The sequence below is a fragment of the Cydia pomonella genome, chromosome 5 (genome assembly GCF_033807575.1).
Source record: "Cydia pomonella isolate Wapato2018A chromosome 5, ilCydPomo1, whole genome shotgun sequence".
Lineage (NCBI taxonomy): Eukaryota > Metazoa > Arthropoda > Insecta > Lepidoptera > Tortricidae > Cydia > Cydia pomonella.
Window position 1 is genome coordinate 15,609,566 of NC_084707.1, and position 19,684 is coordinate 15,629,249.

The 19,684-nt window shown below is 38.1% G+C and overlaps 1 protein-coding gene across 2 annotated transcripts in view; it reads left to right on the plus strand.

Moving 5' to 3' along the window:
• Window positions 1–19,684, plus strand: part of LOC133517826 (junctophilin-1) — a 56,548-nt gene that overhangs the window by 22,266 nt on the left and 14,598 nt on the right. Inside the window, exons 3-7 of one of the 2 annotated variants that reach the window (XM_061851268.1) lie at window positions 7,615–7,889; window positions 8,336–8,380; window positions 12,414–12,587; window positions 13,300–13,634; window positions 15,257–16,661. In XM_061851268.1, coding sequence (XP_061707252.1) covers window positions 7,615–7,889; window positions 8,336–8,380; window positions 12,414–12,587; window positions 13,300–13,634; window positions 15,257–16,661 — 2,234 coding nt within the window. The remainder of the gene's footprint in view (window positions 1–7,614; window positions 7,890–8,335; window positions 8,381–12,413; window positions 12,588–13,299; window positions 13,635–15,256; window positions 16,662–19,684) is intronic. The other variant, XM_061851269.1, reaches the window with a different exon arrangement.

Genomic DNA, 19,684 nt, shown 5'->3' on the forward strand with positions numbered 1-19,684 from the left:
TATCATGTTTTTTTTATCTCGATGAGCACCTCATACTAATATTCTTTATTCCAGTGACTAAGGCTAATGGTTTTATAATTATAAGGTCTACTACGTGAAAATGAGACATGGGTGCAGAGAGGGGTCTGAAAGTGGGTCAGTTTAAAGCCTTTTATACTGTACGTTTGCGATGCTTACCGAGAGTCTCAGTGACATTCAATAACCTAAGTATGCATTTTGCTGTACATACGGTTCTCGCATGAACAACATCCTTCGCAAGATGTACTGTATCGAGGACAGTAGCTCCGGAAATTGGTGTTCGCTCCGATCCTTTAACGAAGAAACTTTTCCGAGCTGGTTGTAAAAATATCACGAATAATCCGATTCAATCGTGCTTGCAACCAGCCACTTGCGTGGAAGATATATCGACGCTTTAAATGAATGCATATTCACTATCAATACTATTTATACCACTACTATGTATTTACAGGGTAAGGCTATTCCCACCAGTTGATTCTAGCGAAATGAGCACATTGAAGGTTCATATTTTGTTAACGAATCCTAAACGTCTAAAAACGCCAACCACCTATCCGACGATGCCTTGGTCATTAACCAACCTATGTAGTCAAAAATATGTAAACAAGATTTTATAATATCGGTTTGTCGATTTTTATGCAAGTATACCGAATTTCACATTTATATTACGGATGGTTTTGTTTGATCCTTCAGGGTATCAGAGTCTCACCACAGACTACCTATGTTGGCTAATATGTGTCGTTTCAAAGCAAAAAGTCCTACTTTGTCGCTTGCCATATGGACGCTTGGCAGGTTATTCGTATAAAGATACAAGCAAATCTCGTCCTTATGATAAGCGCCAAGTGGGACCTTGCTTTGACTAGACTTCGACACATATAATCATAACTATTTTTACAATAGGTGAGCTAACTGCACAGAATTTGTCAAGTCGGTGCAGGGTTAGCTTGGTCGGACACTGCCTATTTCATTTTATTTGATAAACGGCAGATGGCCGATGCTCAGATAGATAAAATAAAATAGTATCGTCCTAGTTAATTCCAACAATAAAGCTACATGCTACATGTATCGATGAAGTAATTTTGTCAGATCTCAGCAACATCTCATCCGACGACACGTGCGCTCGCGACACTCCGGCTCAGCCGACTCTTGCCGCGGAATCCTCGTATTGAGAAATATCGCCATTCTATTATTTTCTTGGCATATCGTGTCATTCGTGCCAACTCAATGTGTCTGGGAACTAATTAGGATTAATTCAACCTTGAAACAACTAAAAGATATTTCATGAGAGCTCCCACATCATCAGGCGTCACGCAATTCTTAAAAAGATGACTCATGATTAGCTTAAGGTATAGGAAAGTCATTCATAAATCCACTAACAAGTAACAACCTACGTATTTATGACACCTTTGTCGCACATTAGTCACCATAATAATTGATAGGTAGTTCATCCGGCCAGAATGTTGCCCTAGCACGAAATGCTCCATTCATGTCCCGCCGCACGTAGAAGGGGCCATTCACGAGGTTACTGTTACGTACTCGTATATACCTACACTCCGCCATCCTCCATTATGCCAATAACCTCTATAAAAGAGCGCAGATGTGAGCAGGCTTTCAATGCGATGATGCAAGTCTATATAAAAGCTGTGAGTTACACCCTCATAATCAATTTAATTGTGAAATGAGAGTTTTTATTTCGTATCTCATGGCCATGGCTAACAATTCACCAAAAGGCAATTAAGATGCTAGTCGTAAAATAATAAAATACCCAGAAATAATTTAACTCTACTGCATCGTTCTTATGGTTTTGCGGTTTTTGGCAATCGAAAATTAGACGATGACCGCGACTGCCGAGCTGACGTCATCTCCTTAGTCTCCATTATAGAATTCCCTAACAGATGTGCGAGTTTTTCATCACTTTTCTTGCCTATTTTGTGCCAAATTATGTGCAATAGCTTCATGTAAATAAGTATATAATTACTTATTGTAGTTGCGACCTATGTCTACAAACGTGGCGGTGTCCACTGTAATGTTTATCAATCTTAGGTACCTGTTTACACCTGTAACAGTACCTTTTCTGGTGTAAAGGTATATTTCCGGATTCAACTCAAACGGTGAAATGACTAATTGATAACTAGGATGACTAATACAAACTTTAATTTTATATACGTAGAGTTTATATTCATCTTGTAAATAAATATTTCCTCTTGTGAAGATATTAGGCGAGTTAAATGGAACCGTATCTGTTCCAGTGTAGGGGAACTAACTCGGCGATAATAAAATAGAGCATGACTATAACAGCTAAAAGCTTTTTGGTTTAATAAGTGGTAGGTAGGAAAGAAGTCGGTGCGGCGTCGGCCGGCCGCGCCGCTGCAGCCGCCGCCGCCGCCCAGGTTCGCGGCCCTCGTGTTATATATAGCCAGGCACGCTTGCCGCCGCCCGCGCTTTACAATGTCGACCACTCGTTAGAACAACACGTACAATAAAAATCACGATAAAGACCTTCATAAATCACAATCATAATTGGTATTATCAAATCACAAAACAAGGCAGGATATAGAGCACGCAAACAAATTGTAATCAAAATACAGAAGCGTAATTCCGCATTCCTCAATCCGTTACATTAAAAAACTTGCACATATTTACTTTTAAAGCCTGACCAGTAATATATGATCACGCGCCATATTGCGGAATTTTACTGGAACTAAATTTTGCATACTATACTGAACTGTCAACCTATACATGAGAATAACAGCGTGCAGCGCCCTCTTGACAATAATCATATATTTCTGGTCGGGCTTTACTTTTTATATAGGAATGGACTTACATAAACAACATTGTTGTACCATCAATCATCACTGACCACATTGTGCATTGGTGACATTGAAAGCGTGCTCAATATTTGCCATGTCACGAAGTTCCATTAAAATAAGTCGATTGCGCTAAATCCAATTAATTAACAAGCCAAATTATGTTCAATCTAAAGTTGTTTGCTTGTGGTCAAGGACAGCTATTATCACTAAAAGCTATTATCAGTAATATCCTCGCGAGTCTGTCCCGCGAGGCTAGTGGCTTGTTAACAGGCGACGTTATCTACGTCTGATAAATTAAAAGCTAATTGATCATGATAATATTATACCTGCCAAATGTCATTCTCTTGAGTGCCTTCACGTAAGGGCATTCTTATTATTCTTATTAATCACGTAACTAACCCATTAACACGTATTATACTTGCTTAGGTACAACTGAGTTAACGAACTTATGTCGATATGCTATGCTGTTGCAACCTGCAAATCTAACTTACAGAAAAACTGTTACATTTTATAGAACTACGTTTTGAACAGGTTTTCTTGTTATTACGATTACATACATATACTTATTACATAAAATCATTAATTATATATTTAAGAAAGATTTGTTTTAAGTTTATGATAGGATATGTGAAAAGGCTGATTTGAAATCACTGGTTTGATTTATGATGCATTATCCCTCCTATTTATACATGTATAAGGTGCTAACAAATTACCTCCCAATATTTTTACAATTGATAGTACTCGGCTCCTGTAGGGCTAAGATGGTCGGCTCTTTATCATTTGTCACCATGTCTGTCACGTTCTAACAAATATGTAAGCGCGAAAGTGACGAAACACTAAACTAGCCACTTCACGTTGGTAAATCAAATGACACGTGACAACCTTATATTTACCTGAAATTTTACATATGATTTATTAACAATATATTAACACAACAATATGTGAAATGCCATTGCCATTCATCACGAAAAAAAATAGCTGTCATAATATTTGATTAGACATAGTCAATTAAATACGACGTATTGATTGAAATTCAAAACAAACCGAAATTGATTTACATATTTAAGTTACTATCTACTAATCGTTTTAAAATACACAAAGCGGATAGATCGATGAGGTATATACTCCTCCAAGTGTACCAAATACTGTTTCGTCCCTTACCTACTGCAAAAATGATTCGTCGAAAACATCGGGCAAACATTTAATTACTTACATTACATTCGTTAGTGTTTATCCGTCGGTCCATCGTATCCGCATGAATGTCTGGTGTCGTATTCATATATCAGTATCCGTTATAATATCTAAATCGTCGTAGAAATATGATATTTTATCAAAATTGTTTTAAAACACCAACGGACCAGTTTAAAGCATTGACCATGACTACTGACATATATGTACTAGACAGGCTATCGAGAACAAATTGTGTTCGCCATTTTCGGCGTTTGACGTCTGTCACTAAGCTACAGAATCAGCGTGCTAGCCAGAGGCGAAACAGTTATGACAACTGTTCATTTTCTGTCTACATTGTAAAGAACCTGAATGAAATGTATTTATTGCCTTACAAGTGTATTAAAAATTTTTTTTCATCAGACCCATACGTGTGGGGTATCTATGGATAGGTCTTCAAAAATGATATTTAGGTTTCTAATATCATTTTTTTCTAAACTGAATAGTTTGCGCGAGAGACACTTCCAAAGTGAAAAAAAGTGTCCCCCCCCCCCCCTGTAACTTCTAAAATAACGGAATGAAAAATCTAAAAAAAATATATGATATACATTACCATGCAAACTTCCAACGAAAATTGGTTTGAACCAGATCTAGTAAGTAGTTTTTTTAATACGTCATAAATGGTACGGAACCCTTCATGGGCGAGTCCGACTCGCACTTGGCCGCTTTTCTTTATTTAATGAAGAACTCAAGCAGGATTTTTGATATTTTTTTCTGGGTATATGTGAATAAAAATAAATACAATAAATTAAATTCCATCATCGTATTTTTAGTTCATTTAAATGCACATTGGGTATTTGATCGAAGCTATGAATAATCTATAGTTATTTGTACAACAAGAGAGCAAAGTTTGATATTTCTTCGAGTGCTTGTTTTGAGTCCCATGCAAGCGAAAGATTCTTTAATAGAATCTTGAGCGTAGTAAGGGAATCAAAAGCGCACGAGATGTAAATAACTTTGATCTCGTGTAGTACACAAAAATTTTCACGTCAGTCAGCCATCAAAAAATACAACCTGAAAAAATGTAATCCGTCTTCTCCACGATTTCACTCATGTTTTCTGAAGGTATTCTAACAATTAAGTTGAATTACCGCAATAAATAATGAATTAACGAACATCAATTGACGGTTCAAACAATTTTTTTTATAAAAAGAAAACTGTAAGATACGGTCCGAATTGCGGATACTACTATTTGTCAACTATATATAACTATATAATAGTAGAGATCGTTAAAAGTAGTTAAATAGAATTATTTACTTCGTAACAATTGCGTAAATTTGTGTAAGTTCATTGTTTTGGTTGTATAATAAAATACGTAAAATATGGTGTTTTTACAAATTATAATCTTTTATTTCATTCATTAATTATTACGAATGAAGACTTGTAGGGTGTTTTGGAACAATGCGGTCTGACTTATTTCGGGGGTCTATTATAAACCGTCAATATACCGTTGAATTACGTATGCACTTTTTTTGCTAATGACGTGAAAGGGACAAAGACAATAGAATCCAAATACTACTTCGAACTTGTATTAGGCCCCGCACGTTGAAATGACATTTGAATATAAATATTACTTGAATGTTATTTTGTCTCACTCAGTGAGCAAAATGCGATTTTGCTCACTGTTTTTAAGCAGCAAATTACCCTTGTTCGAGCTGCTGACGTGAAAATTATTTTTTTAATCAAGTTTTCAACTTGCTCAAAACGGCGTTTTTATTCCACCGATTTTTGGCTCATAATCCTAGATATTAAACACGCGTGCTATCATTATATTATCCGACTGAGTTAAGAAGGTAACTGATTGCTAATAATATGCATGGAAACGGATCCTTCTTAAATTGGTCGAGTAGATTTTACAATGCGGACTGGCGGGAGCCGGCGCCCCACCCGCCGCCGGGGCCCGTCGGCCGCCGGCGGCGGGGTGAGGGGCGGCAGGGAGTATGACAGATGCAAGACTTTTACTAACCGATTGAACAATTAAGATTTGATTAATATGAAAGTTTATTTTTTCCTCGCAAGTGTGTTGAAAAACGTCGTATTAAACGTGCTATGGTCATTACACACATCGGCTTTCTTATTGCGCGCTCGCTTGCAGCTCGCGCGCACAATATCGCCTCGTGTGTAATGACCAACTTAGCACACTTGTATCACAATGTACTATTATTAAACTTTAAGGCACGCAATCAAACATTTCTATGAAGTATCCTCTGATTTTTTATTTTGCTTTAATAGTTACAAATAAGTAACGTTTGGCAAAGGACCAATTAACGTTCATATCTGACACCAAAATGCTTTATAATTTATAACAAGCTCCGAACGACTAGCTTAGCATAAAACTTAATATCTTTTTATTTATATAAGTTATTGTATGTTTGCTATATTTCAGTATCACTTTCTTCGGAAACTTATTTTTCACTAAGACTATAAATATTTTGGTTCATCATCAGGAAGTTGGAATTCAGGATCGCTAATTTTATTATGTGATGTCAAAAAGCCTTCCAGCTTGTATTCAACAAGTAAATCATCATACATTAAAAAAAAACTCAAAAACGAACCTTCACTTGGAGGTTATACTATGTATTTATATAACAGTAACGCCCAATATACTGTATCAGAGAATATGATTTACATAATCTTACGATTAAGAAATAAAAATATTTATTATTAGTGCCATAGTGCCGTTTGAAAAAACAAACATTTAGGATAATTTTGTGTAACTATTAAAATGAAAAAAAACCATGGTTCATTTAATAAATCAAGATTATAATACCTATATACATATATATCGTGCGCTATGGCGGCATGTTTGAATAATTGCGGAAGTAGAATACTTGTCTATGAATATCTACCTCAGATGTCAAAATAGTCGCAATGGTAAAACTGAACCGAACTTTTGCGACTTCTAGGTGAATGCCAATTCAACGCGAAAATTTAAAACTCATATCTGATAAACTTTTATGTGCAGCGTATTGTACACTGGGCGTTTAGCTCTTTATTTAATCTCTATAATCTGAGCAGTTATGCTATGTGTCAATTTGTACAATGCATTGCACAATGGGCGGCACGAGGTTAATTATTTATTATTTATTTATTAATCAACGTTTTTGAAAATTCTTCGCCTAAGCATATACATATGTAGATAACGTTAACGTTGACTGTTAAGTTAACACATTCACTGCCAGCGATCCGCTAAGCAAGGTGTCTGTTTGTAGGCGCTTTGGCTGCGTACGGTTTTTCCTGTGTGCTGGATGGGTGCATTGGCTGCGCTCGCGCGTAGCTTGCGCTGACAGTGAATCTGTAAGATAACGTTTCTGCAAAACATTTCCATGAAAATTAGGCTGTATGAATATGAAAATGGAGGAATGGGACTCGGTGGAATGACAAAGACGGTTAAACAAACTCAGGAAAACGTACACATGCGCATTGCCGATCCATTAAAATGTTAATCTAGAACTGAAGATGCCTTATCATGATCAACACAGAGACAAATATTTTTTTTGCACCTACACAAATCAATGAACAACTTCTGCAGACAACTGATGTTTTTCACTGCCTGTTCCAGGAACATACCAAGGACAATGGATGCGCGGCATGCGGCACGGGTACGGCGTCCGAACATCCGCGCCGTTCGGGCTGGCGTCGCACTACCGCGGCGGCGCCCGCGACCACCGGGGCTCGATGTCCTCGCTGGCGGAGGCGGGCACGCCGGACCCCACCGAGCGGCGCACGCACCGCATGGATGAGGCGCGCGGCGGCTTCGTCCTCAAGAGCAACTCGGACGAACCTTCGGGTCGCCGCGGATCCCTCATCGAGAAATCAAAGAAAGGACTACTTTCTGTGAGTTCTGATTTCACCCTACGCATGTCTTGGCTTATTAAATGCGTGACTCACTAAATGTTGACATTTACAACGAACTAGCAGTGAATTCACACCAACGCCCACTCAGAATTACATCAAACTTTTGTCTTATTTTAGGACGCCAGTAGTACACGTGTAATTAAATTATAGTTCATATAAGTAATGGTTTTTTTTACTCAAATGGCCGTGGACTTTTACTTCCATTATTATGTTCCTGGAAATAACTACATACTAAGTATCATACTCGTACATATGTTTTGTAGCTGTCTATATTGGTGTGTTTTTATTTGAAGTGCGTGATCAATTCTAATTGTTATAACATACCTAATTAATAATATAATAGAATTTCAGTGTGTGCATGAATTAACTATAACTTTATTTTTTGTAAGCAGATTTACTAAAATTATTTTCATTTTATTTGCAAGCCGGTAGCACAAACCGTTATCTTAGAAGAAATAGATATAGTGAAAGTAAGTACAAAACATTACTTAGAGGAAATCGAAGTAAGATCGACATTACAACATGAATAAAATAAAATAAAACGTAGTAAATATATGCCAATTGCCATAGTTGATGACGATCTTATTACGATATTATACTTTGCTTTCATTGAAAATATATTTCGCTTGCAATGTCGGATACAAACATATGTAGTTTCGCAAGAAGGCAATTTGCTTATTTTAATTAATAATTTACCACCATAACCAGGAATCCACTAGAACATCAACCTAGGCATATTTGAGAGGCACTCAATTAAGTTTATTATTGAAAAACATCAATAAAGTGTAACTTTTTAAATTGCGAAACTGACGACCTGAATCTGGCATTCTGCAAGTTAAACGCTACGCAGTATGCACCTAGGCTAGGTAGAGTTAGACCAAGATAAATCTTTGACGATTTTGACAGCACAGGCTGTGCAATTGTTATTTAAACGTCGATAACACTTGCAACAGTCTGGGCTATCATAATCGATGCAGATTTACCTTGGTCTAACTGTAAGCAAGGTGCATTTAATGTTCATATTAAGGAATAAGCTCAGCTATGCATTTTTTATAAGTAGTTAAGTTACCTAGTTCAATAGTGTGTATTCCCTAATAGCCGGGTCCACACAGAGCGAGCGCGTATGCGAGGCAACTTTCTCACGCAGAATACGGCCAGTGTAGACGTGCCTCGGCCCAGGCAGCGAGCGCTTTTTCCTCGCCCGAGTGCGCCGCCTCGGCCGAGGCACGTCTACACTGGCCGTATTGTGCGTGAGGAAGTTGCCTCGCATACGCGCTCGCTCTGTGTGGACCCGGCTAATCACTTTATTATTTATGCAATGTAAAAACGTATGTGGTATGGTATATTATTATTATTATTAATCTACTCCATGGACTAAAATATGTAAATATAACTTATAAGTGAGTATTAAAATATTAAAAGAGGTTACAAAACTGTTTCGACCTACATCTACGGACCAATTGGATATTAGGTAGCGGTTCGGCAAACCGCGGCGTGTGATGATTTGAGCAGCTCTTCAAAGTCCCTCAAAAATTCATACAGTGTTTAAGACCACAAAAAAAAAACATTACAAACATTGAGACTCTTAAAATTATCGATTTCTACTATGTATAACTGACTTATTCTCAAAACCAGACCGTAGCCGACTCCTGATCCATTGCTACTAAATAACAACACTAAGTAACTTCACTACACTATTCGATTACGATTACGATTCCCAGCCATTTTCAACATATGCAGTGAAAAAAAAGGTAGGGCAAAGGCACCAGTGGTCAGCCTTTCTTGCTTATTTTTGCTTGTAAATATCAAAGTTTTTCAGGTGTTCATGCCAAAAGTAGGTGATATTATAGGTTGATAACGTATGAATTGAAAAGTAACTTTATTTTTTAAAAGAATTGTCAGCCATAAACCACAACACTACTTCAAAGAAGTGCTGTCTTCTGATTCTGACATGAAGGGATATGTGATATGCGCCATTTTTTTTTGGAGCGTTATATGTATGATATTTTGATCAGACGTTAGCAGCCGAATTGTGATATTTTTTAAAAGAATGTGCACTGCTTCACATAATAATACTTAATTTATCTGGGAAAAGTAAAAAAATAATATAAATCTACATTAAACTAACATTTTTAAGGGGGCTGCCTATAATGGGAACTACTTTTTTACAAAATCCAATAGTCAGCCTCCCCTAGCAGGCGCGGATACAAGGGGGGGGCCATAGGGGCAATGGCCCCCCCCTAAAACCCTGGCTCTCACATTACTAAATTGAGTAAATTTTTTTTTACCTTATTTTCTGTGCAAAAATATATGATTTTCTCAAAATGGCCCCCCCCTAAGCCAAATCTTGTATCCGCGCCTGTCCCCTAGCCGACTACTGGGTTTGGGGCAGTAATTTTAAAAAGGTCGTAAACCCAGAAGTCAGCTGAGGGTGACTGACCAATACGTTTCAAGATTTTTTTATTTTCAAATGCAATGGAAGTCGTTAAATATTTTCATTATTATGACTTGACCACTGGACACTGAGATCATGGAACTCAGAATCCAATAATCAAATTTTGACGACCGGTCTGGCCTAGTGGGTAGTGACCCTGCCTACGACGCCTATGGTCCCGGGTTCAAATCCTGGTAAGGGCATTTATTCGTGTGATGAGCATGGATATTTGTTCCTGAGTCATGGGTGTTTTCTATGTATTTAAGTATTTATAAATATTTATATATTATATATATCGTTGTCTAAGTACCCTCAACACAAGCCTTATTGAGCTTACTGTGGGACTTAGTCCTTAGTAATATTTATTTATTTATTTAATAGTCAACCGTTAAAATGGGATGGCTGGAGACTGGGTATTACTGGTAAAAAGGCCCTTTCGTCATATTTAATGAAATATTTCCAAAAGCTTAATTAAATTACGTTTTATTCGTTATAAAAATTAAATTCTATTAAATTATTGAAGTGTAAAAACATTCATAATTCTTATTGGTCAATTAGTGGGCAAATGAGACGTTCTTGAACATAGAAATTTAGTAAAAAGACTGACTACTGGTGCCTTTACCCTAGCGACTCTAAGTAATTCTTAAGATTAAATAGTTTAATTTTACAAAAACTGTTGTAAATTTCTTGATAAAAATCTGCGACTACGTTTGCTGGACTGCGTATTACAATAGCGTTGACCTCATTCGAGAGTTGACTGAGATTCTCTTACTACTAAAAATACAGGATTACATTGAAATCATGTTTACTCTTATGCATTCCGTGCTGATTCAGTCCATCCGCTGTGTCTCATTCATCCCGTTTACGTTAGGGATACAAATAAATTAAGATGTATCGTTTACGCATACTTTGATTTTATATACTCGAGTGACTACGTTAACCAACCTTGATGAAGATTATTGAAACTTGCGTCTTTTGATAATTCAACAGTTTGGTAATCTTTCATTCTAAAAATATCGTAAAGAAAATAATGCTTTATTTTGAGAACACGGTAGATATTCAATACTTTCGGTATGGTATATGAATAATTATTGACGAATAAAAATTAGAAAAACAAAATATAGGTAAAGTAGTTATGATCACTATGATCAGCCACTTGTATCTTTAGTTGAGTAACAGAATAAGTAATAGTATTTCATCTGAAACGGACACGCTCCACCTCGCCCCAAATGGAATTTTAGTCTCAATTTTCAACGAGATGACGGAAAGTTCAAAATTCCGATGTATTGTGTCTTGAAAATCAGTAAATGACAACTTTTTCTTGAAACACTTTAAGTATTTTCACCCGACTACTCTAAGGAAGTTACACGCAAAGATTGACGCGTATACAGATATTGACTCAACCACAGGGTGGGTGTGGACACGCTATAAACTTAGAAACACCTTGCAGAATAATGTTTATAAACCGTTTAAGGATGATTCTTGCTTAAACTGCTTAGATTGTAGTGGAGCAAATAAGTTATACTCATAGTATAGGTACGAATCCATGAAAGCAAACACTGCAATGCATCCTATGTATTCAGTTAGATTTTTTAAAGGAGACTTTCTTCTAACTTCTATTTATAATAAATTGCGACATTATTTAACAGTTATATATAGCGTTCTGTTCGCACAAGTACTTCCATTAACTTTCTTTTTTCCGTGTAGTTTCACTAAAACTCCGGGCTTTTTAAGGTTCTGTAGTAAACTATTTTTCTCAGTAAGGTATTAGTATTACTTATTTATACACCTAACAAATAGCACTCCCTTCAAACCTCTACAACTTCAGTTCTTTAATTATCATAGCTCGAAGAGGTGCTGTTTGCTTTATGCCTAATACCAGTCTTATATTATAATTTATAACTAGATGCTATATACTTCTATTTACGGTATGTTTTGAGGACAACAAAAAGATGTGATTAGGTAAAATAGCTAATAGCACTTTGTCCGAGCTATAGTAATTACCACACCTATTGGTACACGGCATGATAATTCCCTTACCAATACAAAATTGTATGTATCTGTTACAGAAGTTGCGTAAGCAACGAAGCGCGGGTGAGCTGGATAAGAGAGGCACCAGCTCAGTGCGGTCGGGCGGCTCTGGGGGCTCCGCCTCCTCCTGGGTGTCCTCCGTCGAGAGCACCCACTCCGCCATGACCCACGGCTCGCTGCACACTGACTCTAATGCTAGTTTCCTTGTTGAGGTACTTTGGTTTATTTGCTTACTGTACGACGCTTGCATAGCTTAAATAATACACGCAATACTACCATTCACGCATGATGGGAGCACATGATACTTGGGCTTAATTCTATAGATATTAATTGGATTTCAATATGCGTGCTTCTCGTTTGCACATATTTACGATTATATGTGTGATGAAATCAGTATTCAATCAAAATAAACCGAATAAGCTCCTACTAAAGTAGCAGCATTCGACCTACACAATTTTGATTTGATATAGATTTGACTTATTTATGGTCTAGATACGTTATAAGGAATATCTACCCTCATATGTTATTTATTTGTGATAAGAAATAAATGATATGTAGATAATATTTATATTGACACATTGCAAATAGTTTGCCTACAGTTAAATTACGTATACAGATTTATTTTACTTCTAACTTCTGCTGTTGCAGTTCATCATGCTCGTACTTAATTTATTGGTACGCGGCGAAGATACACATTTACAACTATACCTCCTTTTGACTTAATTTTCACTTGTCTCTCCCTTGCATCTCACTCATACTTTATGTACTTTAATTATGTTGGTGTGAATGATATGCCCTACGAGAAATACCATACCAACAGTATTTTTTAAAGTCGCACAGATCTGTTACGATACCATTATCCGCATTGGTTTGGATGCCTAATCAGCTCAGACAAAATAAAGTCAGTTTTATTTATCGTTTCAGGATGAACATTTGGAAGCTGGTGTCACAGAAACTTACATGGGCGAATGGAAGAACGACAAACGCAATGCATTCGGAGTGAGCGAGCGCAGCGACGGCCTCCGCTACGAGGGCGAGTGGTTAAGCAACAAGAAGAACGGCTATGGAGTCACAACGTTCCGCGACGGTACCCAAGAACAGGGCAAATACAAGAACAACGTGCTAATAACCAGTCAGAAGCGACGCCACATGTTCCTTATGCGCTCGGCGAAGTTCCGGGAGCGCGTGGAGTCGGCGGTCACCGCGGCGCAGCGTGCTTCCAAAATAGCACTGCAGAAAGCTGACATTGCGATATCTAGGTGTGTAATCCCATTAGTACAATTTTAAGAGATTGCCTGGTCCCCCAACCAACCCACGCATAACAGCCTTAGGTATAAGTTATTAGAATAGTACATTACGATACAAGTGCGAAAAATAGGAAATTCGAAACGAGTAGCGATAAATTAAAACACGACCGAAGGGAGTGTTTTAAATCGACACGAGTTGCGAATTACCTATTCGCACATGTATCGTACAACGTTTTACAGTACATATGGCCCTTTAAATGTTCGACACAGTAACGTAATATGCTACTTCTCGCACTAGTGCTATAAAGTAGCCCCATATGTACTGTAAAACTTATTCAATTATTCGCCATATTCCAAACCGCAGGAAATTCCAAATTTATTCTGGTTTTAATCCGGTTACGGTACAAGTACTGTTCAGTATTTCCCCTTGTGTTCTTTTTAGGGTTCCGTACCAAAAGGTACAAAAGGAACCCTTATGGTGCGACTCTGTCCGTCCGTTTGTCTAAATATGACGAGAACCAATTAAGATACTTATCGATTTGAAATTTGGAATAGTTATGAACACCGCTAACCCTAAGATAGATTGAATAAGATACATTAAAAGTAGTTTTTTTATTAACTCTGGAAAATGCTCGATATAAATAGGGGGCAAAATTTCAAAGTCTAGTAACTAGGTCGTAATTTTTTTTTCATACTGAAAAAAAAATTTATTCATGAAGAAAAATGTAAAAATATACCATTCCCCCTCCTTGTCTTCGAAGTTTACCGAAGAAAAATGATGAAATTTTTACATAATAAATAATAATAACATTAAATACTATAAATTTTATAGAAAAAAACATTATCGAATTCAGTTTGCAATTTAACCAACTTTACGTGTATTTATTACACTAGAAATTTCTATGAGATTACATTATAGACACTTTTTTTTTCAAATAAAGAATTATCCTCGAAAAACCAACATACGTGCATTACATCGCGCAAATTAAGTATACAATTTGCTGATAGATGGCGCTGTACACAATTATACTTATTATAGGTACTTCTGAGCAAAAGTCTTCGCCTTTATACACCGTGTTTTTTTTTATTATCGTTAATTTCAAGAGTGCATTCCTGAGCTTAAATTAAGTAACTTTCTCAAAGACACCGGTATTCTAATTAACTTCATTTATAAGGCCCTTACGAGTGTATACACTTACCTTAGGGCCTGTTTACATATTCATTAGCGTTTAGTACGAGTGTGCAGCTACTAAACCTAAGTACTATCTTGGACGATCGATGTTCGAAATGACATTGATATGTCACAGTTTTCAATTGTTTGATTGAATGAAATGTAATGCCCGTGTTACAACAACGCTATATGCAACATTTAATAACTTTATAAAACAAAAAAAATACGAAAAATAACCATGCCATTTAGTTTCCTTAAACGTACTTACTCATACCCCGGAGCTAACGGAATTCAATAAAAACACGGTGTCGTTACACGAAATAATTCAAAGTTTGTACGGAACCCTTGGTGCGCGAGTAAAATGAACTCGCACTTGACCGGTTTTTAAATGGATGCTAAACAGATATTAGTACATAAATATACGGGTGTTGTTTATTTTTGTATAACCTAAGTTATGTTACAGAACCGCCACAGCCCGAGGAAAAGCTGAACAAGCCGATGAATCGGCAGACCAAGCAAAAGAAGACTGTGATTTAGCACAAATGACTGCAAAGCAGTTCGCCCCAGATTTTAAGCATCCTGGCTTGGACAGAATAGGATTAAGAGATAAATATAGACAAAAACATTACGACTCGCAGGTCACGACGCCTGTTTCACAAGAATCTGAAAAGATCTTGGAAGGAAAGAGCATTCCAAATCATATCCCTCCGATGCATTCACAGATTCCTCAAGCAAACAAAGCTCCATATGGAGTGCCCCCGAGGCGACCATCTACCCAGTTCCCGAATAAACCAGTACAGTCAATAGATCCAAGGCTCACAAATAATTCCAATTATAGTACGGACGATAGGACAAATTATTATTCTGATCAGGATCATTGGCCAAACACGCAATCACAAGGACCACAGTATGGACAAAGTGACCAAATGAGTGGCTACGGCCCGAGTACACAGTCAGGACCACCTTACCGAGTACTAAATAGACAAGACGCCGTTCAACAACAGCCGAGTATGGATCAAAGTAATCAGCAATTTAGCAACCAACCGCGTAGATTTTCTTCGGCGATGAGACCGGCTCTAAATCTCAATCAAAGGTCCGGACCACAGGATTGGAACTCCACACAGGGACAAGGTATTAGACGGCAAAGCATTCTAGGCCAGCCTACTCAAAGTGCCCAAGAAGCCCCGTACGGCGACGGAGGTTCCGGCAGTTACGGACGTACCGAGCTCAGAACCGGCACGGTACATTCAGAAGGACCACACGATCGTCTAGGGGGAGACCATATGCAATATCATCAGTCCACGGAACCTCAAGGATATCAGCAGCCTCTCGACCATAGACAACAAAGAGAGGGTTCAATGTACCGCCAAGCCGGCACCGACCAACCGATATACAGACAAGCGACGGCCCCAATGGACGACGTGGCCAACGGGCCTCGTGACCCGCGGCAAGCGGGCCGAACATCTATCGACTACTTTGACCATTATAAAAGACCGCCGAGTAGAGATTCGAGCGTGGATCGCTACGGGCGTCGATCGCGGCAGCCTTCAGTGGAAGCGACCGCGCCCGCCAGAGAGTCGCGAGGCGGGTCGGTGGCGCCGCAGCAGCCCGCGCCGGCGTCGCGGCCCGCGTCCAGGGCGGCCACGCCGGCCGCCGGCAACGGCCATCTGGCTTCGGGCCGGGGCTCGATCTCGCGAGAAACGCCATTCGAAGAGTCACTTATGAGGAAACGAACATTGGGGCAAGATATATCACCATCGCCGTATCAACCGAAGAGGACGGAGAGTTTGTGCATGGCGCCGGCTCCTGCGCCGCCCCCGCCCGTGATGAGAGGAGGCGGCGGCGGCGGCGGTGGTGGCGGACGGAAGGTAAGTTTATACGTAATTGAATTTCGAATCCGGATACGAACCATCACAAAATAGGTACAGTCACATCCATTTAAGGTCATGGTGATATGTTTAACAAATCACTCAGGATAATAAACAAAGGTGCCCTACTACCTATCTAATTGTTCAGTTTCCTATGTAGATAAATTCTCAACATTCAACCCAAACTATGTCGCAAAGCGTCAATTGTAGGGTCCGTCATGATCAACATGCAGTTGGTTTGTCTTGATATAATCTAACACTAATTCCAATTGAATCAAATGATTATCAATACGTCACCTTCGTACTCATTTGACTTCGCGGAACCAATACGATTCCAATCATTTACAAATACCACATCAAACGTATGTCTTTCGTATCAAACCCTCAGCTCCAAAGCAGCAAAGAGGAAAGCTAGAGACCAAAAGTCGCATTCGAACTATGAGAATGACTTGATTTGACATTTGACATAGCTCAGTGGCTTACCCAATATATACCTGTACTTACTATACGGAGACATATAAAAACTAAAAATGCGCCTTTACCCATAGATAAGACCTAGCTAGATCGATTTTTCGTCCCCAAAAACCCTCATATAGCAAATTTCATCAAAATCGTTAGAGCCGTAGAGTTTGAAGTATGAATTTTCACCAATTTCACCTGATTATTACAAACCATGTATTGGTTGGTAAAAGCGTGTTGGGCTTGTCAGCCAATTATATGTAACACTAATTAGTCATTGCTTTGCTCACGTATTATTACCAGCACATAAACGACGTCGATAATAACATAATAACATATACTTAATAAATGTATCGGGCAAACTCGAACGTGCACTGAACTGACATCCAACCGATATTAGAATTAGCATTCGCGCGTTCATTTCGCTCAGATTTGTCCGTACGAGTATTAGTTAGTATGATTCTAATTTTCTAATATCAGTTTGATGCAAAGAGTAAAGTAAGTTTTTGATGTCAGTGCACGTTTAAATTGGCCTGTATGTCCATCCATCAGTTGCACCCTAGTTAGGTATATAGGAACATATTAAGAGAACTAATATAAATTAAAAACATATACAAGCTTTACAGAATGTTACCAACTAAAAAGTAAACCCCATCCTATCCTATCCCATCTTAACGGCTGGCGACGCACTTACAACCCCTCTGGTGTTGCGGGTGTTCATGGGCGACGGTAATCGCTTACCATCAGACGATTCGTCTGCTCGTTTGCCTCCTATATCATAAAAAAACCGGCCAAGTGCGAGTCGGACTCGCCCACCGAGGGTTTCGTACTTTTTAGTATTTGTTGTTATAGCGGCAACAACTGTACTGTAAATACATCAACTGTGAAAATTTGAACTCTCTAGCTATCACGGTTCATGAGATACAACCTGGTGACAGACGAACGGACGGACGGACGGACAGCGGAGTCTTAGTAATAGGGTCCCGTTTTACCCTTTGGGTACGGAACCCTAAAAAAACGCAAATTTAAGATACCTAAGTATGGAATAATTTTAATGCCACTAAACATAACCAGAAGCTAGTTAAAAATAATTTCATTATAACGTTGAACATATGTACATTTCACGCTATTATTTTAAAATATAAAAAAAGCGGCCAAGTGCGAGTCGGGCTCGCCCATGAAGGGTTCCGTACCATTTATGACGTATTAAAAAAAACTACTAACTAGATCTGGTTCAAACCAATTTTCGGTGGAAGTTTGCATGGTAATGTATATCATATATTTGTTTTAGATTTTTCATTCTGTTATTTTAGAAGTTACAGGGGGGGGGACACACATTTTTTCACTTTGGAAGTATCTCTCGCGCAAACTATTCAGTTTAGAAAAAAATGATATTAGAAACATAAATATCATTTTTGAAGACCTATCCATAGATACCCCACACGTAACGTATGGGTTTGATAAAAAAAATTTTTTTTTTAATTTTATGACGTATTAAAAAAAACTACTTACTAGATCTCATTCAAACCAATTTTCGGTGGAAGTTTGCATGGCAATGTATATCATATATTTTTTTTTAGATTTTTCATTCTGTTATTTTAGGATTTTTTTCGGTAGTAATATATCGCTTATCGCTTATTCATAATTGGGTAGAAATTCGTTCCTACAAATTATGATGAAAAGTCTCGGTTTTTTTTTATATTTTCTCCATGCTCAACTTACAGCTTACCTCACTATCGAGGCAATTTGAGCATATGATATGTAAAACAAGAATTTTGTCTGATGACGTGTTGTCCCAAGACTCCCAAGTAAACGTACGATCGATTTCAGTACATTTGACTTTTCTAACAAGGAAGGGTACCCAACTGTCCGACTCCGATTTGATTCATTTTGATATATGTTATAGAGTAGTCTAAAATAACGGACACGTATTTTTTTTTAGCTGCCCAAACTCAACCTGTTAGGAGAAAATGGCCTTCAAAGTACTAAAAAGTTACTAAATCTTCTAACTCCTATAGCTAATTGCTGCCAATGAACTCATTTACCTTTGTTAGTGATGCACATGGTTGCAAACGCTGGTTAGATCACTGTATAGTTACACACGCCGCGAGGCGGTCAGTAGTAAATGTGTCGGTATTGCATAACACATACTGGTCGGACCATCTCCCGTTAGTGATTGAATGTAATTTCAATATTATCAATCCTTTGGTACCAGCGCATGTCGTCATGACTGATAAGGTGAAATGGGGTGTAAGAGATGACATTCAAATAGAGAAATATCGTAACTTCTGTCATAAAGAGTTAAGTAAAATAGAATTTCCGTCCGATTTTAGTACTTGTGCCCATAGGTTGTGTTCTGATGTAAGTCATAAGTTGATTTTGGATAAGATGTACCTGTCGATTGTTAACACACTTAGTGTGGGCGCTGAATGTAGTTATGTCGAACCGAGACGTAGGAAGCACAAATACGTAACGGGCTGGAACAAATATGTAAGCGACGCACATAGGACGGCCAGAGTTTATTTTTTGAATTGGCTGGCATATGGGAAACCTACTGTGGGGCC